Here is a 25,101-nt window from a genome sequence, read left to right on the forward strand (position 1 = left end):
TCCCTTACATCTCGGCTCTGTACCAAGTCCAGGCTTTCAGGAGTTAGCCCCCACTAGGCAACTCTGCTCATCACTATTTGTTTTAATTGTCCAAATATACAAATGACAGTAATGAAATGCCAAATTAAAAATACGTTACCAGCCCATGCTGGAGAGGAGTGTAGATGGTGATTGGAAGCAAGTGGAAGAAGTTGAACCTTTAAGGTAAAGCTTCTTATCCTCGTGCGTCCTGCTACTGCCGTTCCTCTGAGAATGACCTTTCCAGAGCTACCACCATCACCCCTGCCATGTTCTGAACACTGCCATATTTTTCAGGAGAAAGTACACTGATTCAACCAGTTCCTCCTGCATCTTATTTTAAAAGGAAAAAAATATACATACATAAGAAATGGAGATGTCTTAAGAAAAAGAATGTTCTATCTATTGACAAATCTGGGAAAACAAGAATCAAGGAACTCCTTGGGTCTCTTCTTTTTCCTGGACTGTGGGCTTCTATTTCTGTCTACCTACTGTCTGCCAGGCTGAAGATGTTGTGAATATTGCCACTCTGATAAAGCATCTTCCATGAAAGCCACACAAGAATCTCAAACAAGAGCCAGGTTTGGTGGCTTGAGGGGTAATGGAAGAGTGAAATGCTCATCTGCCTTTCTTGAATAACTAGTTTGCCTGAAATCCCCAGCAATTTGGGAGACTGGGCCAAGAGGATTGCAAGTTGGAGGCTAGCCTCAACAATTTAGGGAGACTCTTGTCCAAAAAAAAAAAAAAAAAAATTTCTTTTAAAAGGACTAGGAATGTTCGGTAGTAAAATACCCATGGGTTTAATCCCTAAATCCCTATAGTGTCGCGCGCGCGCGCGCACACACACACACACACAAAACATTTAAAAAGGAAATTTTTTTCTGTGGTCCACTTGTATTTGACTGTGTGGTTACAGCTTTTCTCTTCTTATTTTCCTTGTCTAGGCAAATAATCGAAGGAAATCACATAAAAATTGCAATTTATGAACATGTTTTCTGGAAAATTCAATCTGGTGTTTGGGTTGATTTTTTTTCAGAATTTTATATTGAAGTAAAAATTAAAACTTGAAATAATGGCTTCCTAATAGAGGAAACAGAAGAAAGAAACTAAATGCAATTCTTAAAAGTCATTGCTGTCATCTCATTTCAAAATGTGGGCTTTAGGGCTAGGGCTGTAGCTCAGTGGTAGAGCACTTGCTTCGCATGTGTGAGGCACTGGGTTTGAACCTTAGCACCATATAAAAATAAATAAATAAAGATATTGTGTCCATCTACAACTAAAAAACATTTTTTAAAAATGTGGGCTTTAATCTTTGTTTACTTTTATGCTCATTGGTCCATTCAGAGGTGGTGTTGCTATGTAATAACAAAAAACAGTTTTTATCGGCCATTCCTGAGCTTAGTTTACAGGAATGTTTTGAGAATCAGTGATAACATCAGTGTAACCAAAATCAGTCAATTTTTTTCAGTATCGATTCCTTAATTGCCTTCTTCAATTGGTCATTCTTTGTGCCCTTCAATGCTGTGGTCAGAAAACTTCTGTAAAGGGCCAGCCAATAAATGCAATGGGTTTTGTGACCCATGTGTATATTCTCTGTTTCACCTTCTCAGCTCCGCTGTTATACAGAGTGAAGACCGTCACACATAACACAGGAACCATGGGATGTGACTGTGTTCAGATAAAACTTTATTTTTGTAATATGGAAGTATGATTTTCATGTGTCACAAAGTTATTCTCTTTTTTTTAAAAAAATCATATAAGAATGTAAAGGCCATTCCTAGTTCCTGGCCCCCCAAATAGTGGTAGGCTAGATTTGGCCCTGTTTTAGGCCTTGGAAATATAGCCAAATGAAACACCTTCAGTTGTATTTCTTCAGGCTGCAGGAGAAAGCAGTAAAGTTCTATTGTTAATAAATACATAAAACCCAGCACTCCCTATGAAATGAGATTCTAAGCATAGTCCATTTTTTAAGTGTCCAGGAGACATCTGGTCTCTTTATCTCTTTCAGCGGTTGTTCAACATTTACGTCAACTAACCAGTCTGTTTTGTGTTAAGTGTGAGTAATGTATAATGAAAAGAAATTTGTTCGTCACCATTCTGGAGGCTGGAAGCTCCAAGATGGATAGGTCACATCTCGCTGTGTCCCATGTGGAGGGCACCATGTGATAGGAGAAGGAGCCTGCAAGCTCTGGTCTCTATTGCTTTTCTCATAAAGTCACTAATGCCAGCATGTCTTCCTCCATGATCCCCTCTACCCTAACTGCCTCCAAAGGCTCTACCTCTAAATACCATAAGCATGTGAATTTGAAAATTAAGTTTCTGAAACAGGAACTTTCAGGGAGTACCTCAAACTACAACATAAGCTTTACCCAAAATCAAATAGCCTAGGTAACGTAAGTGTTGAACAAGGGCTGAAAGAGGTGATGCATACCCTATGCTTTAAGCTGAATAAGACCTGCAGAGATGGTAGTTCTTTGTTTCTTCAATATCTGCTGATTAGGCACCTACTATATCCTTAACTCTGGCTGGGTGCACCCAGCAGAGAATATCGTGGTCCCCGGATCCAGCTTTCATGGAACTTTTCATTTAACTGCTATTGGAGCCACCTCTGTGATTAGTCATCCAGTCTGCAGCAAATGCTATCTGCTGTGTGATGACTTAGGCTCTCAAGTCCTGCATGGAGATGTTTATATGCTAGCTGTTTTAAAACTTCTCAGGCTGGAAATAGAGCTCTAGGTAGAATATTTGCCTAGACTACACAAGACCCTGGGTTTGATTCTCAGGACCCCCTCCCCCCCAAAAAAAATAGCCTCTCAATTCTTGTATAATAGCATTTTTAATATACAGTATTTGTCCATTTTGGGTGGTCTTTGAAGAAAGGATTAGAGCTTTTCCCTTTTGAAGTTTGAGTTCAAGGTGAAAGGCTTATAGTTTGGGGTCAAGGTGGTTGGCTTAAAGATACCTCTTTTTCTTTCAGGTGTATGCTCCGAGTCCTTGATTCCTTTGGAACTGAACCAGAGTTTAATCATGCGAATTATGCCCAGTCTAAAGGCCATAAGACTCCCTGGGGAAAATGGAATCTGAACCCTCAACAGTTTTATACCATGTTCCGTGAGTATCTGTGTTTTTCCTCTGCTTTCCAGAATGCCACCAAAGGTAGAGGGGAAAATTAAGTAAATAAGCATCTATTTGCTAATTTTTACGCTGGACCCTTTGCTGTGGAAATGTGAGGCTTTTGCATTGGGAATCATTGATTTTTTTTTCTATAATTATAATTGAAAACTTATGTGAGAATTTTGTGAAAAGCCTCAAAAATGTTCCGGCGGGTGGGGGGGGGGGATGTTCAATACAAATGATCTTGAGAAACCATGTGGGGAAGGACTTTGGTGGCCTCCAGCTTGGCAGGCATTAAGCATGCCTGGTGCCATGCCGTTGCTGGTGAGGGTCTGTTTCATCATTCATGAGAAATGAGGTCAATCCATTTTACAGGTAATTCCATCTTAGCTATTTAAGCATCAAACTTATTAAAGAGGAAATAATCTAGCCTTTTCTAATTGGAACTATTTTAAACTGTTTCCTGCTTTATTGCCTTTTTAAATTGCCAACACAGAATGAAATGACTTCTCTTGGTGACTTGGTGTTGTCATTGTCAACAACAGTGAATATTTTGTGTAGTGATGCAGTGAGAGCAGAGTGCAGGAGAAACTGGCCCCACTGCAAGACTCTTGGGAGTTTTCTGTTTCTCTGGTCTACTTTCCCCATAGTCTCCATTTCTTACCTGCCTCTAGCCTCAGGTCTTCGTTAGCTGAGGACTGTAAAGCCAAGAATCAAGTCTAATAGCATTTGTGCCCAAAATAAATTTCTTATTTAAGTCAGCACACCATAGTGACAAGGTGAAGCTCTCTTCTAGAAATGGAAGGCCACATGAGTTAAGCAGTTAATTTGGATGCACAGAATAAAGAATGCCCATTTCCCAAAAATGTCAGTATAATTTTAATCCAGAGATTCCTGTTTCTGATCTGTCAATCTGTTTGGTTTGTCAAGTCAAGAACTAGGAAACCCGTGGCCAGCCTTTTCCCCACGTGGCTGCCCGAACTTCTCTTTGTAGGTAACCACCCAAAGAAGGCGCTTTCCTTAGGCTCACTGAATGTAACCGTGAACACCTTGGACTAACCCTTAGGTGTTGGGCCCGAGGAGGGAGAATTAAGAAAGGAAACAGCTAATAATCGGTTTGTGTTTAAATGTTCTTTTTTAGCTCAGAGAAATTGACGAGAACATGTTGTATGTGTGACAGCATTATTATTTTTCCTGGAGCTATATTGTCCTGTTCGGAACCTGCCCTTGGGCCAGTTCAGGGCACATTAGGTGACAGATGACTGTCAGCCTGGTGAGGCATTAGAGTTAGCCTACAGTTTGACTTTGCATGAAATTTTTAGAGATTAGGGCAAGTCACACAGGAACCTAAAAAGTGAACTGAGTGTAAGTGACATAAGGTGTTTCCTGTGTCCAAAATGGCCCAAACTGCCTGAATGATGTAGTAGGCACATGCCCTCCAACAGATGGCGTTTCCCTGTCTCTAAGCTGTAGAAGGAGAGGTGTAGAAGGAAAGGGTAGAATGGTGGAATACAGAGTCTGGCAAACCTATTTTTGTTTTCATGGATGGAGGGTTTACAATTATTAGTTGATTGAGTTGAAAGAAGTTCACTGTTTAAAATGTAACTATGGTCAGAAACATGGAGTAAATTCTATCAGCCTGGGAGAGGTATTAATTTCCTAACTCTGACTCAGAATTCAGAAACGAGGAGGAAGCTTGACACATTTCATTGCCTTTAAAAAAAGAAAAAAAACCTGCATGCCCAAACATCAGCAATCACTCATAACACCAAAAGCAGTGTTTTGATCATGCATTCATAGTAAGAAATATTTGTACTACTATTTGAAACTGTTATAGTATAGAGAACAAGATTTTCAGTATATAAGAAAGGGGAGTACTTAAAGAATTGAAGTAAAAAACACTCGTTAGTTTGAATAAGAAATATCAATATTAATATCTTTTTTTTTTTTGCTTTAAAAAGAAAATGTTTTTTAATTATATACTTTGGAAAGAACTAGGAGGAAAGGTAGCTGAGTGAGTGGCAGTGAATATTTGAGTGCTCTGATTGGGATTTCCTAAATACCTTTTGCTGCTTCCAAGGATAAATAGTTGGTTTTAGGTCTGAGGCCAGAGATATTTGAGATGGGATGTCTTATGCCAAAAGGGAAGGAAGTGAAGAAGGACCACTGGGGTGGGGTTAGGAGGACACAGGATCCCCAGATGGGGTAGTCTGAGCATCAAAAGAAAACTGACTGCACTGGATTGAAATCAAACACTTAAAAAATAATCAAGTCCAGAATGATGTGCCGAGGAAGAAAATCCCACAAAATGTAGCTGGTCACCTATGCAAGTTGTTAGGATACCAACTCATTACTCTGAAAGAGAGGGTGGGGAACCCAGCTTTGATCCTCCCGCCTTTCTAGCACAAATTATATTTGAAGGTAATCAAATGGTTGATGAGAAAAAGTTGTTAATCATGGGAAAATCAGAGCTAATAAATGTAAAAGAAATAGAGAATTAGAAAATCAGCGTTTTGAAACCCTTAATGAGACGGTGCAGCGAGTCATCATCAGTGGCTGCGGTTGATGGAAAACTTTCTCGAGGACGAGGCTGCCTTGAATAGAGGAAGTATGCAAATGAGTAGGGAAATGAAGCAGTTCCAGGTATTCATCATGTCGAGCTGTGCCTGGGCTAGAGAATTTGCAGTAGAAAACAGTATCTCCTGCACCCCACAATCCAGGACCTCCCCACAGTGAACTTGGATGCAGCCTTGCCAGAGATTCCTTGCTTCCCGTATGACAAAGGAGTTGGGTCCAGTCCAACTGGCTGGGTAAACTAGTGGCTATTCTAGTGGTTTGAAAGGAAAGACTGTTCATCTAAATATAAGAAAAAGACGTCAGAAGTTAGTATTCATGCCTTGTTAGTTTTTTAAAGCATTTGCCATGGCTTCTATGTATGGCTGATAGTACTCATATAATTGATGTATAAATATGCACATATATTGCAGTGTATTGAGACTCTTGTATGTTTATTTTTTTCTACTGTTGGGATGCATGATGAAAAAAATTAGAGACTGCAGAAAGAGTGTTATACTTGGAGAATCATGTCTTCAAGTTCATTTGTCTTAGGAGTTTAGCTGTATTCTGGCAGGTGTGCAGTGCAGGGAGCCCAGCACAAGAAAAAGAGAAAAACACACCTTCGTGCTGCATCTTTAGAAGCAGTGAAGTGAAACACGCTAGACTGAAATGCCGTTGCCTCTTAAAAAATATTGTTGCTGTGTTTCTTACTTGGACTCTTCTGTTTCTCCTATAATTTCTCGCTAAGCCGATGGGTTTCTGTTGTCAAAAAAGCCTTGTTTTTCTGTATTGTTTTACCAACATCTCAGAAGGTCTCTGGAATGACCCTCCCTGTGTATTCTGCTCACAGTTGGACATTTTAGGATATGTTAGCTGACTAGGCCTGATCCCTTCCTGAGCAGCTTCTAGAGAAACCTGGTGGTCTGGCAACACTGAGGCCTTTTGACTAGTGCCCCTTTTCTAGGAGCTGGTACATCCTGTTGTTCCTCTTTCTAGACCCTGGTTCCTGCTTTCATCTCTTGTCTGTATGCGAGTGTGGCTTCCACACCAGGCTCTAAGGTTTTATTATGGCTCCAGAGCCAGCTCTTGAAAGCCTTAACCTGGGCCCAGCTATTCCTCCTCCCAGCCACAGTGCCTTCCCTTTATCCGCGTTCAGACCTTATAGCCAAGTGCTGACCACCCTAGGCTCTCTGGCCTCAATCCTGCCTTCCCTTCTCTGCCCCATCACACACCTCACAGGGTCCTGGCACCTCTGAAGGTGCCACCCCAGATTCCTTTCCACCCCTGCCTCCTTGAAATCATACATTTAGCAAAATTTTCTTGGTTGAAGACAATTTCTTTTATTTTTTTTTCCATTTTTCCAATCGAATATGAAAAGAAGAGCAACCATATTATAAAAACTGGGAAAACTCTCCCCTGCTGAAAACAGCTCCCCCAACATAGTGTAACCGTTGCTATCTTCTCCATGTGTTTATTTTTTATCTTATGGTTTTTACATTTTATATTTTATTTTAGTTGTGATATACATACTAAAATTTTGTGTCTGTTTTTCCACTTAATGTATCATGTTCTTTAAGATTCTACTCAGATTTGAAAGCCATTTCTTGCACTGTTTTAAAGTCCACCAAGTGGCTGTCTCTTAATTTGTATTTATTCAGGGATGTTGTGTTATCTCTGGTAGAGAATTAATGTGGCTTTTTCTATGCTTGCCAAGTACATGGGTTGGCTCTATAGCTAGGCATTATTTCTATCCCTGTCTTTAATCTACTGAGAACATTACTTGTTTTAAACTCTGGAAGGCAATATCTTTTTTTTTTAACAGTCTCAAAAAGGTATGTGATACCTCAAACAATGGAAAAAAAAAATCTGCCCGTACCACACAGAAAAATAAAAGAGAACACATTTGCCCATACCACTTGAAAGAGAAAAATAAAACCCCCAAATTGACTTACACTGTGCATTACTCTTTATTTGGATAGTTCTAATTATCTGCATGACACCCACTTTCACAACCTCATCTGGCTTATGTGAAAACATTGTCCAGGGTGAAAATCTTGTCTTTCCCTGGAGACTGGCTGAAAGTAGCAAAAGCAGCCATTAGGAGTGCACCGCCCTGGTTTCAGGCAGACTTCAGCTCAGACCTTATTTGTATATCAGTGCCCTTTGAAATCGAGGCTACTCACAGCTTCAGTGTTTATATCACTGCCATGGAACGCTTCCTCATTCCCTCAGCAAAACTGAATAAGGTCATTTTATTTATTTGTGGAGTAACTGCAGCACTTTGAACATAATTCATGATGTGAATACACTGGAAAATTTGCCTCCTGGGTTCTCACATTTTTGTGCTGAGTCTATGCTGGGGAATGGTCAGCATTTCTTGGTGCATGTAGAAACTGGAGGCAGAAAAGACAGGGAGCTGTAACAGGGAGCTGAATGTAGAACACAATGTGGAGTCTGGAGCATATATATCACTGAAAGCCTTCCCGTTTCACTCCCAGCTCCTTTGTTTTTTTTTTTTTTTAACCACACAAACCCTTCCCCAATCCCTGTAAGGTACTGTTTTGAAGGGTAAAGAGGTGACTAAGCCAGATAATTTTATTTTACCTAAGAGAGTGAATTTAATTTACATTTGAATCTTTATTTGGCTGTTGGCTTTGCCCAGTTCAAAATATGCCTCTTGACATGCAGGGATCCCTAAGTCTCTGCTCTCTAGAAGTCTACTTTCAGAACAGTCAGGAGGTACACACACAAACACATGGCCTGTCATACCTCCACTTTAGAAGTTACAGACCCAGTTGAATGGAGCAGAGAGAACTTGAGGTAGAGGTGAGGTGCATCCTACCTGTCCTGTCACTCAGTCCTGGGAGTGTTACCCAGTGGGAGTGACCAGCTCCTCCAGCTTTCCAGCTGTAAGATGAGAATGACCTCTTCACTCACGATGTCCCCTCGGACAACAGGACAGCGAGAGGACCCTAGTTCACAGGGAGATGATGTAGGCTAGAGTGGAAAGGTATGTGGAGAAGGAGAAGAAACGGGACAGCTGACATAAACCCACTCCTTGGACAAAGTTACTGGAAAAGAAGGCAGGGCAGAGGAATGACTGCTTCATGGGGTCATCCCCCTGGAGATTACAGAATAATGCCATCCACTTACCCAAGCCGTACCTCTTCAGCCAATGATACTTTTTCATTTTTAGTGTGCTTACTCCTTTAAGGATTCTAGGGTCAGGTGTTGAAGGAAATGTCTGTACTGTTCTTATTCAACATCTGTAGGTGAGGAGCTAATTGAGTAAGTGCCAGGGATCAGGATTGGTGGGAGAGAGGAGCCATAAGAAGGTCACATCACTTGCTGCTGTCTGCCATCTTGGTGCCCACACTTCACATAGGTAATCCCATCTTGTTCCTGTTACTCAGCTAAGTGTCAAAGGTTGAAATGTAACCTGCCCAAGATGGTAAGTCACAACCTGGGATGGGAGCCCAGCACTGTCTTACAGTTCATTCATCCTCTTTCCCCTGAGCTAGGGGCTCCGAATTTTGAGCATACATTAAAATTACCCGAAGAACTTATTAAAATATGTTGCTTGAATTTCTAACAAGTCCTGGGTGATGTTGATGCTGCTAGTCCTGGGACCACACTTCGAGAATCACCGCCCTGTAGCACACTGAGAATCAAGTAGCTGAGGTGAGGTGATGGACACAGACTTCAGTGTCTCTTTGAACTTGGAAGTCTAGCCTGTGCCGCTTCACATGTCTCAGTCTATCAGGATTGGCCAGTCTATCAGGATTTTCTAACAGTCTTAGAAAAAGACTATCTCTTTGGAAATATTTGTGCACCATTTTTTTCTCCCTTTCTGGTTTGAAGTGAATTCTCTGTGGCTCCAGACAGCAGGGTTCTTCCTAGCTCTCCACTTCATTGCCCAGTAACCACTCCTCTGGGCCTTTGAAATCAGCAGGTAGCCTTAGTCTATTGTTTCAGTTTCCTTGGACAAGCAAAACAGGACTAAAGCTACAATTATGAAATGACCAAATTGTCCCTCGTGAGATTAAGCATGTGGTTGTTCAGCGCGGAGTGAGCAACATAGTGTAGTGGCAGATGTTTTAGTGCATAAGGCTGTGGAGGCCTTGTGTTCTTACTGGTCCCTCCCAGTGTCCCTGTGAGCAAGGGTGTGCTAGGACCATGGCTCCCAGTTTATAGATGAGAAGTGAGTAGGCTCCCTAAGCATAGCTCACCTACAACTATGGATATAGGACTAGAGCTAGAAGTCACCAAACCCCTATTAACACAGAGCCATCTAGTCCCCTTCCCTGGGGCATCGTGGCAGGGATGGAAAAACTCCTCTCTCATCTTCTATTTCTCAAATGAGTGTCTTGGGGCAGCATGGAAACCTCCAAGGAGGCTTCATGTGTACTCATTTATACACTTGCAAAGTCTGAACTCCTGTCCTGATTCCTACACCACCCGGCTCCTTCTGGCCTCTTACATCTTGTCTTGCCTCCTCTTGGCTTCTGAGTTCCTTCTGGGATACCTGGTTCTCTCAATATCTGAGCAGCTGCTTGTGCTGAGGCTTTGCTTGGAATTCCTGTCCCCACTTTCTCCCAACACCTACACGCATACACCCCAGGTCTGCTCATCCTTCAGGGCGGTGTCACATCCTCTGAAAACCTTCCCAGAGCCAGGCACTCCTGCTCTATGGCTCTCACGGGGTCCATGTTCCAGCCCAGGTACCACTTTGTAAGTCCCACCAGTGCGATCCTGCCAAGTGCTCAGCACCTGAGGTGGCCCCCGTCACATCACTGATGTTAAGTGAATATTAAACACAGCCTCCACGGCCTTATTAATGGATGAAGAACCAATAGACTCAGTTTTCCTCCAATGAAGTTAATTAAAACTTGAGTCAGAGCATAGCCCTGGCTCTGCTTAAAATGCTGTGGCTCCTGTGGCACCTTGGAAAAGGCAGATTATCCTCATGGTCTCAAGGATCTGGGTCATACCACACCTCTTACTACATTTCTTCTCCCTTGTCTCTCGACTCCTTAATGTTTCTTAAGTAGGCCAGACACCCACTGTACCCCTGGATTTTACCATGACTGCTGCATCTTTTGGAACATCCTTTCCTTAGACTTCCCCATCCCTTCCTCAGGTATTTAACTTAGATATCACTTTGCTGAGACTTACCTTTATCCTCCTTTTAAAATGTGAATCCTTTCTCCTCCAACTTCCTACGCTGCTCCCCTATTTTACTTCCCTCCATAATTTTATTTACCTCCCGGTATTTGTTTCACTTTTATTTTTTCTCCTCCCCTGATGTCTGATGGTTGAGATTTTGTCTGGTTTATTCATTGCCGAAAGTCAATATCACCTGGCATGTGGTAGGCGTTCAAAATGCATTCATTTATCAAATTAAATTGAAGGATAAGCCCTGTCCTATTTTTAGTCCATGCAGTAATGCAGGAAAGGATAAGAAGTGTTGTGAAGATAACAGAGGTTTTCATGAGGCTGGTGGCCTCATCTTACTTTCTTCTTTGTATAGAAAGTGCAAGTATGTGGCTAGGACTTTAGAATTTGTTCAATCCACACCGATTGTCATTGTCATTATAATGGCATTTTAACTCTGAATTACTTTCAGGATTTGGGACTCATAGCTATTTTTATTTACATGATTAGATCAGAATGGTGGCTTAAGGTCTACAAATTTTGCCTGACAAAACAGGAATTTCAGGATGAGCCGCTTCCCCTTCCTGCAAATGGTAAACCTGTTGGCCATAGCTAAGGATCAGTTGCTTCCATGCACAATTTTACTTTCAGGCATGAGAGGCAAAGGAGCTATGTGTGATTCAAACTGCCTTTTTGGCCTTTCGTTTGGATCGGGAGGACTCTTGCCTTTTACTTCTGTGCAGATCAGCGAGTAATAGAATCTGCCTCGCGGTTCCTCCTGTCTACCTCTCAGCCTTCAGGAGTGATGTTCTTCTAAGGAGTCCATTCCCTCCTAAATTGCTTTTTGACACTTGAAGAATTCACTCGGGTGTGTCTTCTGTCAACAGTTCAGGCACTCATCTTTTCAACTCAGCTGTACATTATAGTTTTCCTCACCTGCATCGTCTCTCTCAAAGAGACTAGCATCATCACCATTTGAACAAAATCACTTTGGATAAAATTTGAAGCATAATATCACTATCTATATGTGGCTTTAAAAATCAGATTATTTCTTGTGTCATGCAACTTCATTTTGCAAGGAAGCTTTTTCTGGAATGTGATTTTTTTTTTTTTTCTGTGAATTGGCCAAAGTGTTAGGAACATGATGGCAGTCAGTATTCTTCCCAGCATTTTTTATGACGTTTTTCAAATGTCCGGGAAAAAGTAGAAGAAATTTATACTAGAAACCCACCACCTAAGCCTTACAGTTAACACTTTGCTTTAATTATTCTGTGACATCAATCTTTATTTTATTCCTCTCTTCATTCATTAAAAAAGAACCTTTAGATGCTCAGCATGACATCTTAAAGAGATTTCAGTTTTAGTTAGAACATCTGTGTGTTTATATTTTATGTGCCGCACTGAGTTGTTTTGTTTGTTTACTTTTTGTCCTTCTCTCCAGCTCAACAAAGGGACACCCATGCCACCTTGTTCACTAATACAATCCTTAGTTCCTACATTGTTACCTACTCAGAGTACTTGGTAAATGTGCTGTATCTGAATGAAGGGACAGTGTTCAGAATCCTATGATGCTGGGTTTTTAAGTCTATATCTCTGATTTATTTTCTTTACAACATCTGTTTTGGGGCCTAGATAAATAGACAGGTTAATTTATCAACTCAGTAAATATTTATTGAGTAACTATAATATAAGCATGAACTTGGTTCTGGATTAGAGTGACAAGCTACCGTGACTAATGATTAATCTCCAGAATGGGCCTTGGTTTTGAAGCGTGTGTGCAAAGACCATAATACTGGAGGCAAAGTCACACCAGTTAATCAAGCATTCATCATTGACTTGAACCAAAAAATATTTACTGGATGCCTACTATGCTGTGTGCTCTAGGAAGTCAAGTTAAGCACAGCACAGTCCTCAGGGAGTGTACAGTTTATTAGGGGAGGACAGTAGTGAATGATGAGGGCTCTAACTCTTCATGGTGTCAGAAAGCTGAGGAGGGGCACTTAGCCTGGCTTGGGGAGTCAGGAAGTCTCTCAATTGGGAGCTGAGACCTATAGGGAGGTGCCGCAGTCTGGCTGGGCACAATTCATGAGCCACTTGTCAGAGCCACTTGTCAAACAGAAACGAACTTTATTTTTAGAACACACGCTGTACCACAAGAGCTCTTCAGGAATTCCCTCAGAGCCCAACTGCCACCACTGGCTTCCTGGGAGCCTCTCAACCCCCACTCCTCCCGCTCTTGAGGCCAATTGGCTGGGTTGCGTGGGCGGAGCCAAAAGAGTCCCCCAATGAGCAGCTCAGTGGTCTGAAAGGGTGGGGAAACAGTCCAATGAGCATCATGGCAGAGGAGCCAATCAGCTGGAAGTTTGCTGGGTCCTCTTCGGCTGTGGCTCACAACAGGGAGGAGGAAACCATAGACATGTGAGACACATGCCAGTGTGAGATAAGTCAGAAAAACACAGCCCAAGTGGGTCAGCATGGAGCAGAGTTTTCACTGGGAGTATGGCCAGAAACAAGTTGGAATGACAGCTACACTGGGCCCTGTGTCATCCTGAGGGAGGTGAAGATTTTCAGCAGGAAACCACTATCATCACAAATTTCAGAACAGTGTTTCAACAAGTCTTGTCAAGCAACACAGAGGGTGGATTGGGTCTAGAGATCTGTGAGGAAGGAGCACAGTCATAGGTACAGAGACTGCTTGGAAATGTACTGCAGAGTGTATGATGCAGGCATATGCAATATCTATTGATTTAAGTAGCCAAGAGTTGGAGCCACCCTAAATGTCTTATGATAGGGTGGATTAGATAGGCTGTCTATCAGATTGGCTTGGTCACAAGGGTGTGTTGGTTCTTGTCACTGGGAATTGGGGCAGCACGGAATTCAGGGATCAGAGCATATTTTTATTCTTTCTGTATCACAGTGTTGCCCATCTCTGGGTTGGTATCCTTCTCAGGCAAGCTGTTCTCACATGGACACACAGGGGGACCACCTGTGGCTCTAGACCTCTACCCTTGCAGCTTTGTGACTGTAGTGGAAAGACATTGACTTCAAAAGTAGCTCTGGCTAATCATGCAGAATGGCAGCAGTCAAAAGGTCCGGACTGACACCATGCCACCTGCAGCAGTAGAATCCCACACATTCGGGAAAGGATGGTCAGTCCCACAGGGATTGGCAGGCTAGAGCCATAGGGCATCTTCGCGTGACTGGATCAGTTCAGGCACATCGAGCATCACCGTATTGTGCTACTTCAACAGCAGTGATGAGCTGTGATCGTTACTTAGAGAGGTATCTGTGGCACATCATATAAGTTTAAAAAGTTTACAAGAGTAGATGTAATAGGATTCAATTTAATTTTGAGGATGAGAAAGATCCATAAGCCTAGGGGGAAAAAAAGCCCTCTAATAGTGGTAATTTCTAGGTGGTGAGACGATGAGTAACTTTTTTTCCCCTCTCATATCTTTTTGTTATCTGAAAAAAAGTTTTCACACGCAAGATATATTTCAGTTATAATCAGGAAAGCCAATAAAATCATTTGTATTTAGGGGAAAGAAAAGCTTGTTTATTGCAAAGTCTTGGCAAAAATCAATGAGGCCTGAACTAAAAATGATGGAAAGAGGAGAGAGAGTTGAAGGATTTTGAGAAGCTGACATTCCTGGGATTTGGTGAATGGCTGTGAGGGCGGAGGAAGGAGCCCAGGCTGACTGTGGGGTTTCTGCCCTTAGCGGGAGGGTGGTGTGGGTGTAAGGCAGCATTCTTAGAGGTGTTTGGGACTCAGTGATAGACAAAAACAGAACTTGCAGATTTGTGCAATTGAAAGGTCAATTTGAATTGATAAAAATTTGGAATTCTATTTTAAAAGAAGACAGCATTACTGCTTAATATAGTGTGTACTTCATTTATTAAGTAATTGGGAAGCTCCTGAAGGCAGAAACCCTGTAATCATCCAATTCCTAGCACATAACCTGGTTTGTAGAATGAGTACTCTAAAATGATTCTCGCTGAGTGAGGTTGTCAAGCTCATCTAATAGAATTTGTTTACACACACATTTACATGTGTGTGTATATATATATATTCTTAAATATATCAAAGGACACATAATTGAGTATATTATGGGGGTACAGTGAGACATAGATATGTGTGTATATATACACACACATATATATGTCTATAAATATATATATATACACACACATATAGATATATATACACATAGACTGATAGTGTATATATGTGTGTGTGTGTGTGTGTGTGTGTATAATGATCAGATCAGAGTAATTGGTATGTCCATCATCTCGTATATTTACCAAGTCTTTGTGTTGGAAACACTCAAATCCCCTCTGCTAGTCATTTTTGAAATACACAATTTATTATTGCCTATCTTATTTGCCCTCCTGAAATTTAATAAGAATTTTGTCTTAAATCATTTTAAGGTCCCCACAAATGTTTAGCAAATTGGTTCTAGTTTGTAAAAGGTGGACCATAGTCCTGCATACATATGGCAGAGATTGCTCACAAAATTGTAATGCTTTGTATTACAACATGTGTAAACATATATGTATATACACATACATACACATAATAATTTTACATATAGACATAACTATATACATATATATAGATATGTTCATATGCATTTTTTCTGTCTTATGCGTATTTTGTTCTACCTTATGAAATTATTTTCCATTAGAGCATGGTTTACTACTACAGTTCACAGTGTCCAAAAAATAAAATATTTTGACTACAAGGCTTTATATTAAAGTGGTGTCAGGATGTTGGAACCAGCCATTCTGGTTCTGAATCCCAGCACCATCACCCCTGCTAGCACGTAGCCTTGGGTAGTTTTAAGTATCTCTCTGTTTTCTCACCTGAGTAAACATGTTATAGGATTTTTTTGATAAAATGAAAGACTCACTATAACATTCTTAGCACAGAACTCAGATATAGTGAGAACTCAAATATCAGCTATATTTTCAATCCCTTTTGTTTATCTTCTGGGATGGACTGATTACAGAAAGTACAGGATTTCCTGCATCTCATTTATGATGGGATTTCTTTGATTTATCTTGAAATGTAAATATATACTCTCTGAAACCTTCCCAACACAACTAAAGTCTGTGTTCATCTTAAAGAAGAGCAAAAGAGAAAGCTTGGGCTGAGGTTGGATCTCCAGGGAAAGGTCATTCTAGGTAGCATCAGCCTGGATTTGTGGCTTTTAATGAATTGTAAGCAATGTGAAGAATGACTAGTATTGAGGCTGGGGTGCACTCTTCAGGTGATACCAAGCCAGGTCCCAGCTGGTCAGCTCCCTACAAACAAAAGCAAGCCACACCTGGCCTGTGGAGAGTCCAAGCTAAGCAAACCCTTATGCTGATAAGGCTTAGCATCCGGTGACAAGTTCAGTATTACCTGGAAGGAGACAGAGGGCCTGGCTGATTACATGTGTAGTGCCCTTATAAACCTCTGTGATCCTGAACCACACATGTATGCAGATTGCTGCTCCTCATGTTGATGTCTCACAGTGGGAGGTGAGGGTTGAGAAAGAAAATATTTGGATGAAGTTGTAGACAGCTCATGTGTGTCATTTGTTCTTCCTGTAGGGTCCACATCAGTTTAGTACCAAATGATGTCAGTCACAAGAAAGCAAAAGCCTGCCATTCGTTACACATCTTTGGAATACATTACTTGGTACTTTCCTTCCCTGTCACCACTTATGCTATAATCTAGGGGAAGCTTTGACACAAAATTACACACACACACACACACATACGCACACACATATATATTGTATATATATTTTTTGTATATTATATATGCATTTTTTCTTGCGGTTTAATGTTCATTTCATTTTTGACTATACCTTCTATAGTATAACATGAAATAAGACCCACTAAGTATTTTGCACACTTGATTCTTTCTTTCCGAAGTTAACTACATAGGGACCGAATAACTGAAGTATCTCAAGAATAGCATTTACTTAGCATATATTTTTTTCTGGAAATAAAGAGCACAATTCCAAAGTTGAGAGTGTCAGATTCTAATTCAAAACTTCTAGAATAACAAAAGCTCTAGGAAGAAACTTGACAAGCTGCCTTAATGATGTTTAGGGTGAATACAGACGTTCTCTCTCTCCTTCCCCCATGCTTTTTCAAATCCTCTTCCTTCCCAGCTCCACAAAAAGAAAAAGGGGGATAAAAAAGAAGCCTTTGCCTCTTGTTGGCAGTAGAATTTATTCCATAATTTACTTTTTCAGCCAACTGCAGTCGTTGCCCTTGCCTCTGGGCACTTGTTCAAAAACACAGAAATGAAATAACAGATTGGCCAGACCGAGCACAACTCCCCAGTCACAACCCTATTATCTCCTCGTTCTGTCACCCCCATTAGGCAAAGGCCTGGGAGACCGGATGGTGACAATGCGTATTTATGTAGCTCGCACATCTCTGCAGCTCTAGGCTTTCTGCCGGTGTCCCTCTTCCCCCTTGTTCCTCCCCATGCAGGACCACTGAGAATAGGTCTGGGGCAGCTGACCCCTAAGTCTGCACTGCAGCCACCTCTGCGTTTCTTCAAGGGCTCTGAGCCACCTTCCTATCTGGGAAAGAGTCTTCACCCTGAGAAAACCAGAGCCAGACCAAGGGACCCACCTCTCCTGCTTGTGAACTGCCTACCTGTGAATGGACATGGTGGGAGCTGCAGTGTGTGGATTTTACTGAATCTCTGATCTATCTCAATTACCAGGAGGAATTTGGTTTTGTAATATTTATAACCATTCTCTTCAGGTCAGATCAAACAGCACATTGCTTCACTTAATATCAGCTGTGTATGGTCTCTGCTGGGCCATCTCTGGAAAAAAAACAGAGATGTCTCTGAATAGGACAAAGGTAGAAGAGAGGAGGAGGGTCTCTGTTTAATCATGGCAGGATTATTTTCTGATTATTGCCTCCTGGGGAAATTCCTTGTAATATTATAGGCATGAGGTGCAAACATTGACTATGGGATCATTCCCCACTTGGGGAAATGTTAAAACAGGGAAGCTGTATAGGGCTGAGGATGTAGCTCATTGTTAGATTGTTGGCCTACCATGTGGGAGGCCCTGGGTTCCATCCCCAGTACTGCAAAAAGTAAATAAAAATAAATAAATTGTAGAGTCCATATAAGAGAGATCCACAGGAAAGCACTTTTTCTCTCTTTTGGAACAGTCTACCTTGTGGACACTGTTCATTTGTGATGGTTGACTTTTTGAACTGGTTTATACTCTACCTTGTATTCTGTACAGTCCATGCACTTGTTCAATGTAGCCCCTTAATTACAGTCATTCATGATTTAATGAGGTATATTCTGAAAAATGTACCCTTGTTAGGTTATTGTATCATTATGGTTAATTGGTATTAATGCAAAAATCACAGGGTACACTCTGTAAAAATTGAGATAGCTGTGATGTCACTATGCCTTATAAATCTTATGGAACTGCCTTCATATATGAGGTGTATTATTGACCAAAATGTCATTATACGGCACATAACTGTACTTTGATTAGTAATTCTAAGAGGAGGTGAAAATTTGGGGTTATACTTCTTGATTTTTGCCCCCAACCTCTTTTATGCAACTGGATAGTAAACACATCTGGAGTCAGATCAGATTTTATAAGAGTCCTACCCTGTTCAGAACCACCTATTCCCTGAGCATGGTAGTGCAAGCCTATAATCCCAGGAACTTGGGAGGCTGAAGCACGAGGATCGTGCAAATTCAAAACCAGCCTCGGCAACTTAGTGAGACCCTGTCTCAAAATAAAAAGTAAAAAGGACTGAGCATACAGCTCAGTGATAATGTGCCCCAGCGTTTTAATACCCAGTGTGCCTCCCACCCCCAGGAAAACAAAAAACAGAACCACCAATTCAGCCCTTGTCCCCTACAGATCTCTGTCCATTAAGAGGTGAAACCAGAAGGAGGGCCTCTCTGCCAGGAGACTAGCATTGTACTGAGAAAATGAGGAGAGCACACAGCTTAATGATTTTTAGACAGATGGATTTTCCCCTGAGAAGAGCAGGATTTGATTTAAATTAATCCACCCTGGAGAGAATTATTGCCATGTGTGGGTTCTGCCCAGGATATGTGGGAGAGGACAATTCCTCTCCCCTTCTAGGTGAGAAAGAACAGGGTGAAATGGAAGCCTCTGCTTAAGGGGGAGAGGGCTTGTTTTAAAGCTATAATTGCTTCTGCTGCTGCTGCTGATGATGATCAAATCCTAACCGCCCTGTCCTTTGCTTTCTACATCAGCTCACACCCCAGACAACAGTTTTCTGGGGTTTGTGGTCGAGCAGCACCTGAACTCCAGCGACATCCACCACATTAACGAAATCAAAAGGCAGAACCAGTCCCTTGTGTATGGCAAAGTGGATAGCTTCTGGAAGGTGAGTCAGCCTGTGTACGTGTCACTCTCTCTGAAGAGCAGCTTGTTGGGTAATTTAATTTAACTTTGATCCAGAGAGTAATCAAGCCAAGTGCCCAGGGCTTAATGGGATCTGCTTAGACGTAAACAAGAATGTTCAGGGGTTGGTTGCTGCAGTATTTGGGCATCTAACCAAGGATTTAGTTGGTCATCCATCCTTATAGCAGCTGTACAGCAGACCCTTTAACTCTGCAGGTCCAAAGTGACACCTTGTAGCTTCTTTCACAGTCAGCCAGTACCCGAGGGTTCCACATCCACACACTCAACCAACTGCAGATTGAATGTATTCTGGAAAAAAAAAAAAAATTGTGTCTGTACTGAAAATATACAGACATTTTTTTTTCTTGTCATTCTCTTAACAATACAGAACAACAAGTATTTACATAGCATTTACATCATATTAAGTATTTTAAGTAATGTGGAGATGATTTATAGTGTATCGGAGGAAATATGTAGATTCTATGCAAATACTGTGCTATTTTATATAAGGTACTTAAGCATCCTCAGATTTTGTTATTCTTGAATGTCCTATGACCAATCTCTTGTGGATATAGAGGGAAAATGGTACTTGTTTCCAAGAGCAAGGGCTCCATGGGTGCAGATGTCTTTCTGAAGCTAGGCACTTCACAGAGACCCTTTGCCAACTGAGTTTTTGCCTCTGCCCTGTGAAAAAACAGTCAGTGAAGGTAGGCAGCTCCCTTTCCTGGGGAATGAGGCAGCTTCATGATCTTTGATTATGGTCAGTTCACACTTATCCTGGAAAGGTGGTTGGTAGGCAGCTTGCTCAGGGAGGCTGAATGAAACAGAGCTGAACCAGATGTTCCAAGAGCACCCAACTATTGGGCCCCAAAGGGTCTCCCTGCCCTCCTGAGATGATTTCCACAGTATACCTGAGGCAGGTACAATAATAGACAAACCAGACAGGGTGTGACTTGTTGATGGGCAATGCAAATTCTTTTATATGGCAAATTAGCCTCAGAAGACGAATGTCATAATTTTGAGGAATGTTTGTAAAGGGCAGAAATCTCCAGAACTTCAAAACATGATTGTTCTTAAATAAAACCCTTTACTGAAGGATCCATAAATTGTGGTTTCATGTTATCATGTCTCGGCTATCGAGGAAGTCAGAAATCCTGCAACTGAGGGAACACAGCTGTGCAGGGTGATGAGTCCCTTTTTTTTCTGACTCATGTTCAGAAAAGGAAAGGCAGTGTCCCATCCCTCAGCTCTGTAGTGCTAAGTATTGCAAAGGGACAATGATTTTGGTCTGTTTCAAGGGACACTGATTTAATTCCAGATAAGGGAATTTGTTATACTAAACCAAGAATCTTGCTGTTTATAGTAGTTCCCAAATGGGGACAGTTTTACTCTGCCTCCCACCCCACCCCACCCCACATCCACCAGGGGGATATTTGGCAATGTCTGGAGATCATTTCAATTGTCACATCTAGGATGCATACTATAGCATCTAGTAGGTGGAGGCCAGGGATGCTGTAAACATCCTGCAATATACAGAGAAATACCTGCGTCAAATATCATTAGTGCCAGGACTACAAAGCTCTGGCTAGTAAATAAGAATTATTTCCTATGTCTATTACAGGTTGAACATTCCTAATCCAAAAATTTGAAATCCAACATGATTTTTGAGCTCTGACATGATGCTACAAGGTGTGTAAGATCCCACACCAGACCTCATGTGATGGGTCATAGTCAAAACTCTTGTACACTAAAAACATTGTATAAAATTCCCTTCAGTTTGTATGTTCAAGGCATATATGAAACGAAAATGGAACTTTGTGTTTTACATGTGTGTCCCATCTTTAAGATACTTCATCATAAATATGCAGATATTCTAAAATCTGGAAAAAAAATTCAAACACTCTCAGTTTCAAGTATTTCAGATTAAGGATACTCAACCCATATTCCCCACACTTTCTCCTCTCAAGTAAAATAAAATCAATCTAGATTTAGCTGGTTGAGATGCCCCTATTAATTTATATATCTTTGCTTCCCCTGTATCAAAACGTGCCCCATGTTGATGGTGCATTTTGAGATGATTTTTCAGCTGAACTCTGGTTAAGAAGGGCATGTTGGGTGTTCTCATTCGCAGTGTGGTTGTAGCATGGGTGGATCACGGCAGTGACTTTAGGAACAGCCAGCCTTTTAAAGGGTGCAACTATCTTCTCTGCAGCTGCTCAGAGAAAATAGCTTGTATATCTGAGCGGGCTTGACCTTGAAATGATATCACTTCTGTTTTGGAACCAAATGCAGCCCCCTTCTGGGTGCCTCTGGCAGTGTTGTCTGTTTCCCTAGAAAAGCAAGACGATAGTTTGGTTGTGAAACCTTTTGGGTTGCCTGTTTGGGTTAAATTAATGCTACCACTAAAACCACGATGTCTTTGATGCCAGTCAGAATCCCAGAAGTGTTAACTATGTTGCTTAAATGATCAGTGACATGATTTAGAAATTCCTCTGTATTTTGACCTGTTAAAACTATGCAGGTGATCTGATCTTCCACATACCAGTGCCACCTAAGGATTACAAATGGCTTAGTGACACTGTGTCTACATTCATCTTTTCCTGAGTACTCAAAATCAAGGATGATGTTTCAATTTTATGACATCATTCCAGCATTCTGTGCCAAGAAAAGCCCCCCAAAAGATGAAAATACTTTAAAATTTTCACATGTATTCAAGACATCCTCTTCAACTTTTGAACACAGAATAAACATGGGAGACTTTAGGTTTGTTCTCAAAATATCCCCATCCCAGAGTATTTCATGAATATATACAGAAAACAGATGTGACTTTTAAGAGAGATGTGATTCCAACCACATTGCCAAAGCTGCGTTCAACCCCAGCTTTAGTGAGTGGGAGGGTTTGTAAATGTTTTTTCTCCATCCTGCAACCCTTTGCCTTAGAGATCTTCTGGAAAGGAAGTAAATTCTGTCGGTCCTGGGAGGTTTAGGGTTTGAGGTGGAAGAAGGCACAGTGTGGACCAGATGATTTTTGAAAGACTCACCTTCACCCTCAGGTTCTAGAACTCTCTGAATTCTGAAAGTGCCTGCCTCACTCTTACACCACCTTCCCTTTTGAGGGCATTTCCGAATCTACCCAGGCACTTGAGAGGGCATTGCCACCACGGGACTCCCTTCTAGCCGAGTCTGATTGCACCTACAAGTTATCCTGTAACCCAGGAAGTCCAGCTCACTGGTGTTTGGAATCATGATCCTGGCTCAGAAAACTGAGTCTTATGAGATTCTTGGGTTGGTGTTAGAATCAGAAGGACAGTGACAGTAGGCTATGGGGATAGAAATCCAAATGACAGAAATCCAGTTACCTGGCTGAAGTTGTGAGGCCAAGACAGAAAGTTTTCAGGAGTCCAGATGAGGAAGAAAGGACCCAGGCTGAAAGGAGAGGATGCTGTCAACAGAGTGATGAAGCCCATCCTAGGGAGGAACGTTACCACCATGGGAGAATGGTGTGCCTTGGGGAGATAGGCCGACAGATATAACCCCTGAAACCTGGGGATAAGAGGAAATCGCTTCCAGAGTTCCTGGAAACTTACTTTTTCCACATCACGAATGCCTTTCTAACGCTTCATTCCCTTTCAGTATTCAAGCACTTTCTGTTCTTTTTAGTCATATCAAAGGTATCTACTAAACTATGTAGGTCTTCCTGTATTCCAAACTCCTGTGCAGAAGCACAGTGTATTAATACAGAAGGCCAAGGAGCAGCCTCCCTCCACAGACACACATTCCTGTCTCTGTTATGGCTGAGGTTCCCAGTGGTCTTGTCCTGATGTTATATACATGATGGAAAAGTAGGTAGGAAGGAGAGAAGAAGGGAGCTTGCTACTGGACTATAGAATCCCAGAGGCACTAGAATAGGAAGCATCTCTTCCCAAGACCCTGAGCATCAGATGAGAGTAATTAAACCTAATCCCAAGTGCAAGTCTCTCTTCTTAACTGGTGAAGGCACAGCTCTGGACTCTGGGCCTCTTCCTCTGGGATAGTCTGAGCACTAACTCTGGCAATTCCAGAAATGTGCCTAGAAGAAGCATTGTCTTTCCAGCTGTCCATGTTCAAAGACTTCCAACATCCTGCTACCTGAAGTCATCAGGGAATGGAAAAATCAGTCAATTTTTTTGAAAATATATAATTTGGAGGTACAGAAATTAAAATTAATTGAAGTCTTGCTTAACTGTTTTAATTTAATTTCTAGTTTTCTTTAAAATTAATATCCTGAGCATAACTGAGTCTTTGGACCGTGAGGCAGGGTCAGTGTTTTGCATGTTCATGGTCCCACCATGATGTTCTTAAGACTTACTAATATGTGATTGCTGCTGAAGCAAACATGCTGGAGACCTTGCTTTGACCACACAGGGAGAACAAGCTCAGCCCCCAAGTCACAAGCTGGTATTTAGACTCAAACAACTTATCGTATGTGAAGTACTTAACCTTCTTGATCTGTGATGTGGGTCAGTAACAACTACCATGCAGCGGAGCGCTTCCCATCATAACAGTATATACAGATCACCTGGAGTCTTGAGGAAATGCAGGTTCTGGTTCGAACCTTCAGGGTGAGAAGACCCTGCGTTCTCAGGAGCACACAGGTGACAGAGATGTGCTGTTGGCAAAGCCCACTTCTAGGAGAAAGGTCTGGAGTGCTTGGGATTCTGTAGAGCGCTGGGCCTCACATAGCTAGCTGACCAGTCTTCTTGGGACTTTTCTGCTATGTTTTTCAGCCTATCATCTCTCCTGTCACTTTTTACTGCTCTTAGTGCAGTGGACTGATTCCAGTCATCCTAATCTCACTTCTCATAAGCACATTTACAAACCTGGCTACTTCTGGTCCCTGCTGCCTGGCCCTTAGAATGGGATGAGCCTGTGGTAGGTGGTGGACTCTCAGAGGTGAGAGAGGCACACTGTGTCCACTGTGCTCTGCTGTCCTGGTGTGTATGTTCATGTGTATGCTGGGCAGTGTGGCATGGTGATCAGGAACACAGACACAAAGCTAGAGAGCAGGGCTGGGTTCCTGGCTCTGCCGCTAGCTGCCTGATCTTGGGCAAGTTACTCAACGTCTCTTGGCCTCCTGTTTCTTGGTGATCGTCATAGGATTTCCATGATCATTAAATGAGTAAATGTATGTCAGTTCTTAGAACAGGGCCCAGTGCACTCTCAGTCTAAACAAATGCTGCTCTTGTTAATGTCATTTTGGAGGCCATATAGGAAACACTACCATGGGAATCGTACAAGTCTGCCCAAAGATATTCAGATTCCAATTTTTAAACTATATCAGTGGTTGGCAAACTCTATAACCTGTGGTCTAAATCTAGACCAGAATCTGTTTTTGTAAATAACATATTTTGGAATACAGCCATGGCCATTCATCGTCTAAGGCAGATTTTGCACTAAAATTGTGGAGTTGAGTAATTGTGACAAAGACTGTGTGACCTACAGAACAAACAGTATTTATTGTCTGGTCCTTTCCACAACTGTTTGCTAACCTCTGAGCTAGGCCACGTCCCAAGTTAACTAACTGAGGCTCTTAGAGGACACATTTGGCCAGCAGTCCCTGGCATGGGATGCAGAGGTCCCTTTAGCTCTTTCAGAGTTATTGACCATGTTGATGGTTAAGAAGTATGTGGAAAAGTAAAATGTGACTTTATGAAAATTCTGGTTGCTCTAAAGACAAAGTCCCAGGCTCCGAGCCTGGCTCTCTTCCTAAGCATTCAGAACAAGCTGGAAGGTATTGATTGTACAGAAGGGCTTTGAAATGGGGGTGTAGCTCAATGGTAGAGCATGTACTTAGCATGAG

At 41.7% G+C, this 25,101-nt stretch overlaps 1 protein-coding gene across 7 annotated transcripts in view; it reads left to right on the top strand.

Moving 5' to 3' along the window:
* Mgat5 (alpha-1,6-mannosylglycoprotein 6-beta-N-acetylglucosaminyltransferase) overlaps nt 1-25,101 on the top strand; it is a 325,975-nt gene that overhangs the window by 218,537 nt on the left and 82,337 nt on the right. For all 7 annotated transcript variants that reach the window (XM_071619287.1, XM_027954040.2, XM_071619288.1 and 4 more), the window contains 2 exons: nt 2,996-3,129; nt 19,112-19,245. In XM_071619287.1, coding sequence (XP_071475388.1) covers nt 2,996-3,129; nt 19,112-19,245 — 268 coding nt within the window. The remainder of the gene's footprint in view (nt 1-2,995; nt 3,130-19,111; nt 19,246-25,101) is intronic.

The sequence above is a fragment of the Marmota flaviventris genome, chromosome 11 (genome assembly GCF_047511675.1).
Source record: "Marmota flaviventris isolate mMarFla1 chromosome 11, mMarFla1.hap1, whole genome shotgun sequence".
NCBI lineage: Eukaryota > Metazoa > Chordata > Mammalia > Rodentia > Sciuridae > Marmota > Marmota flaviventris.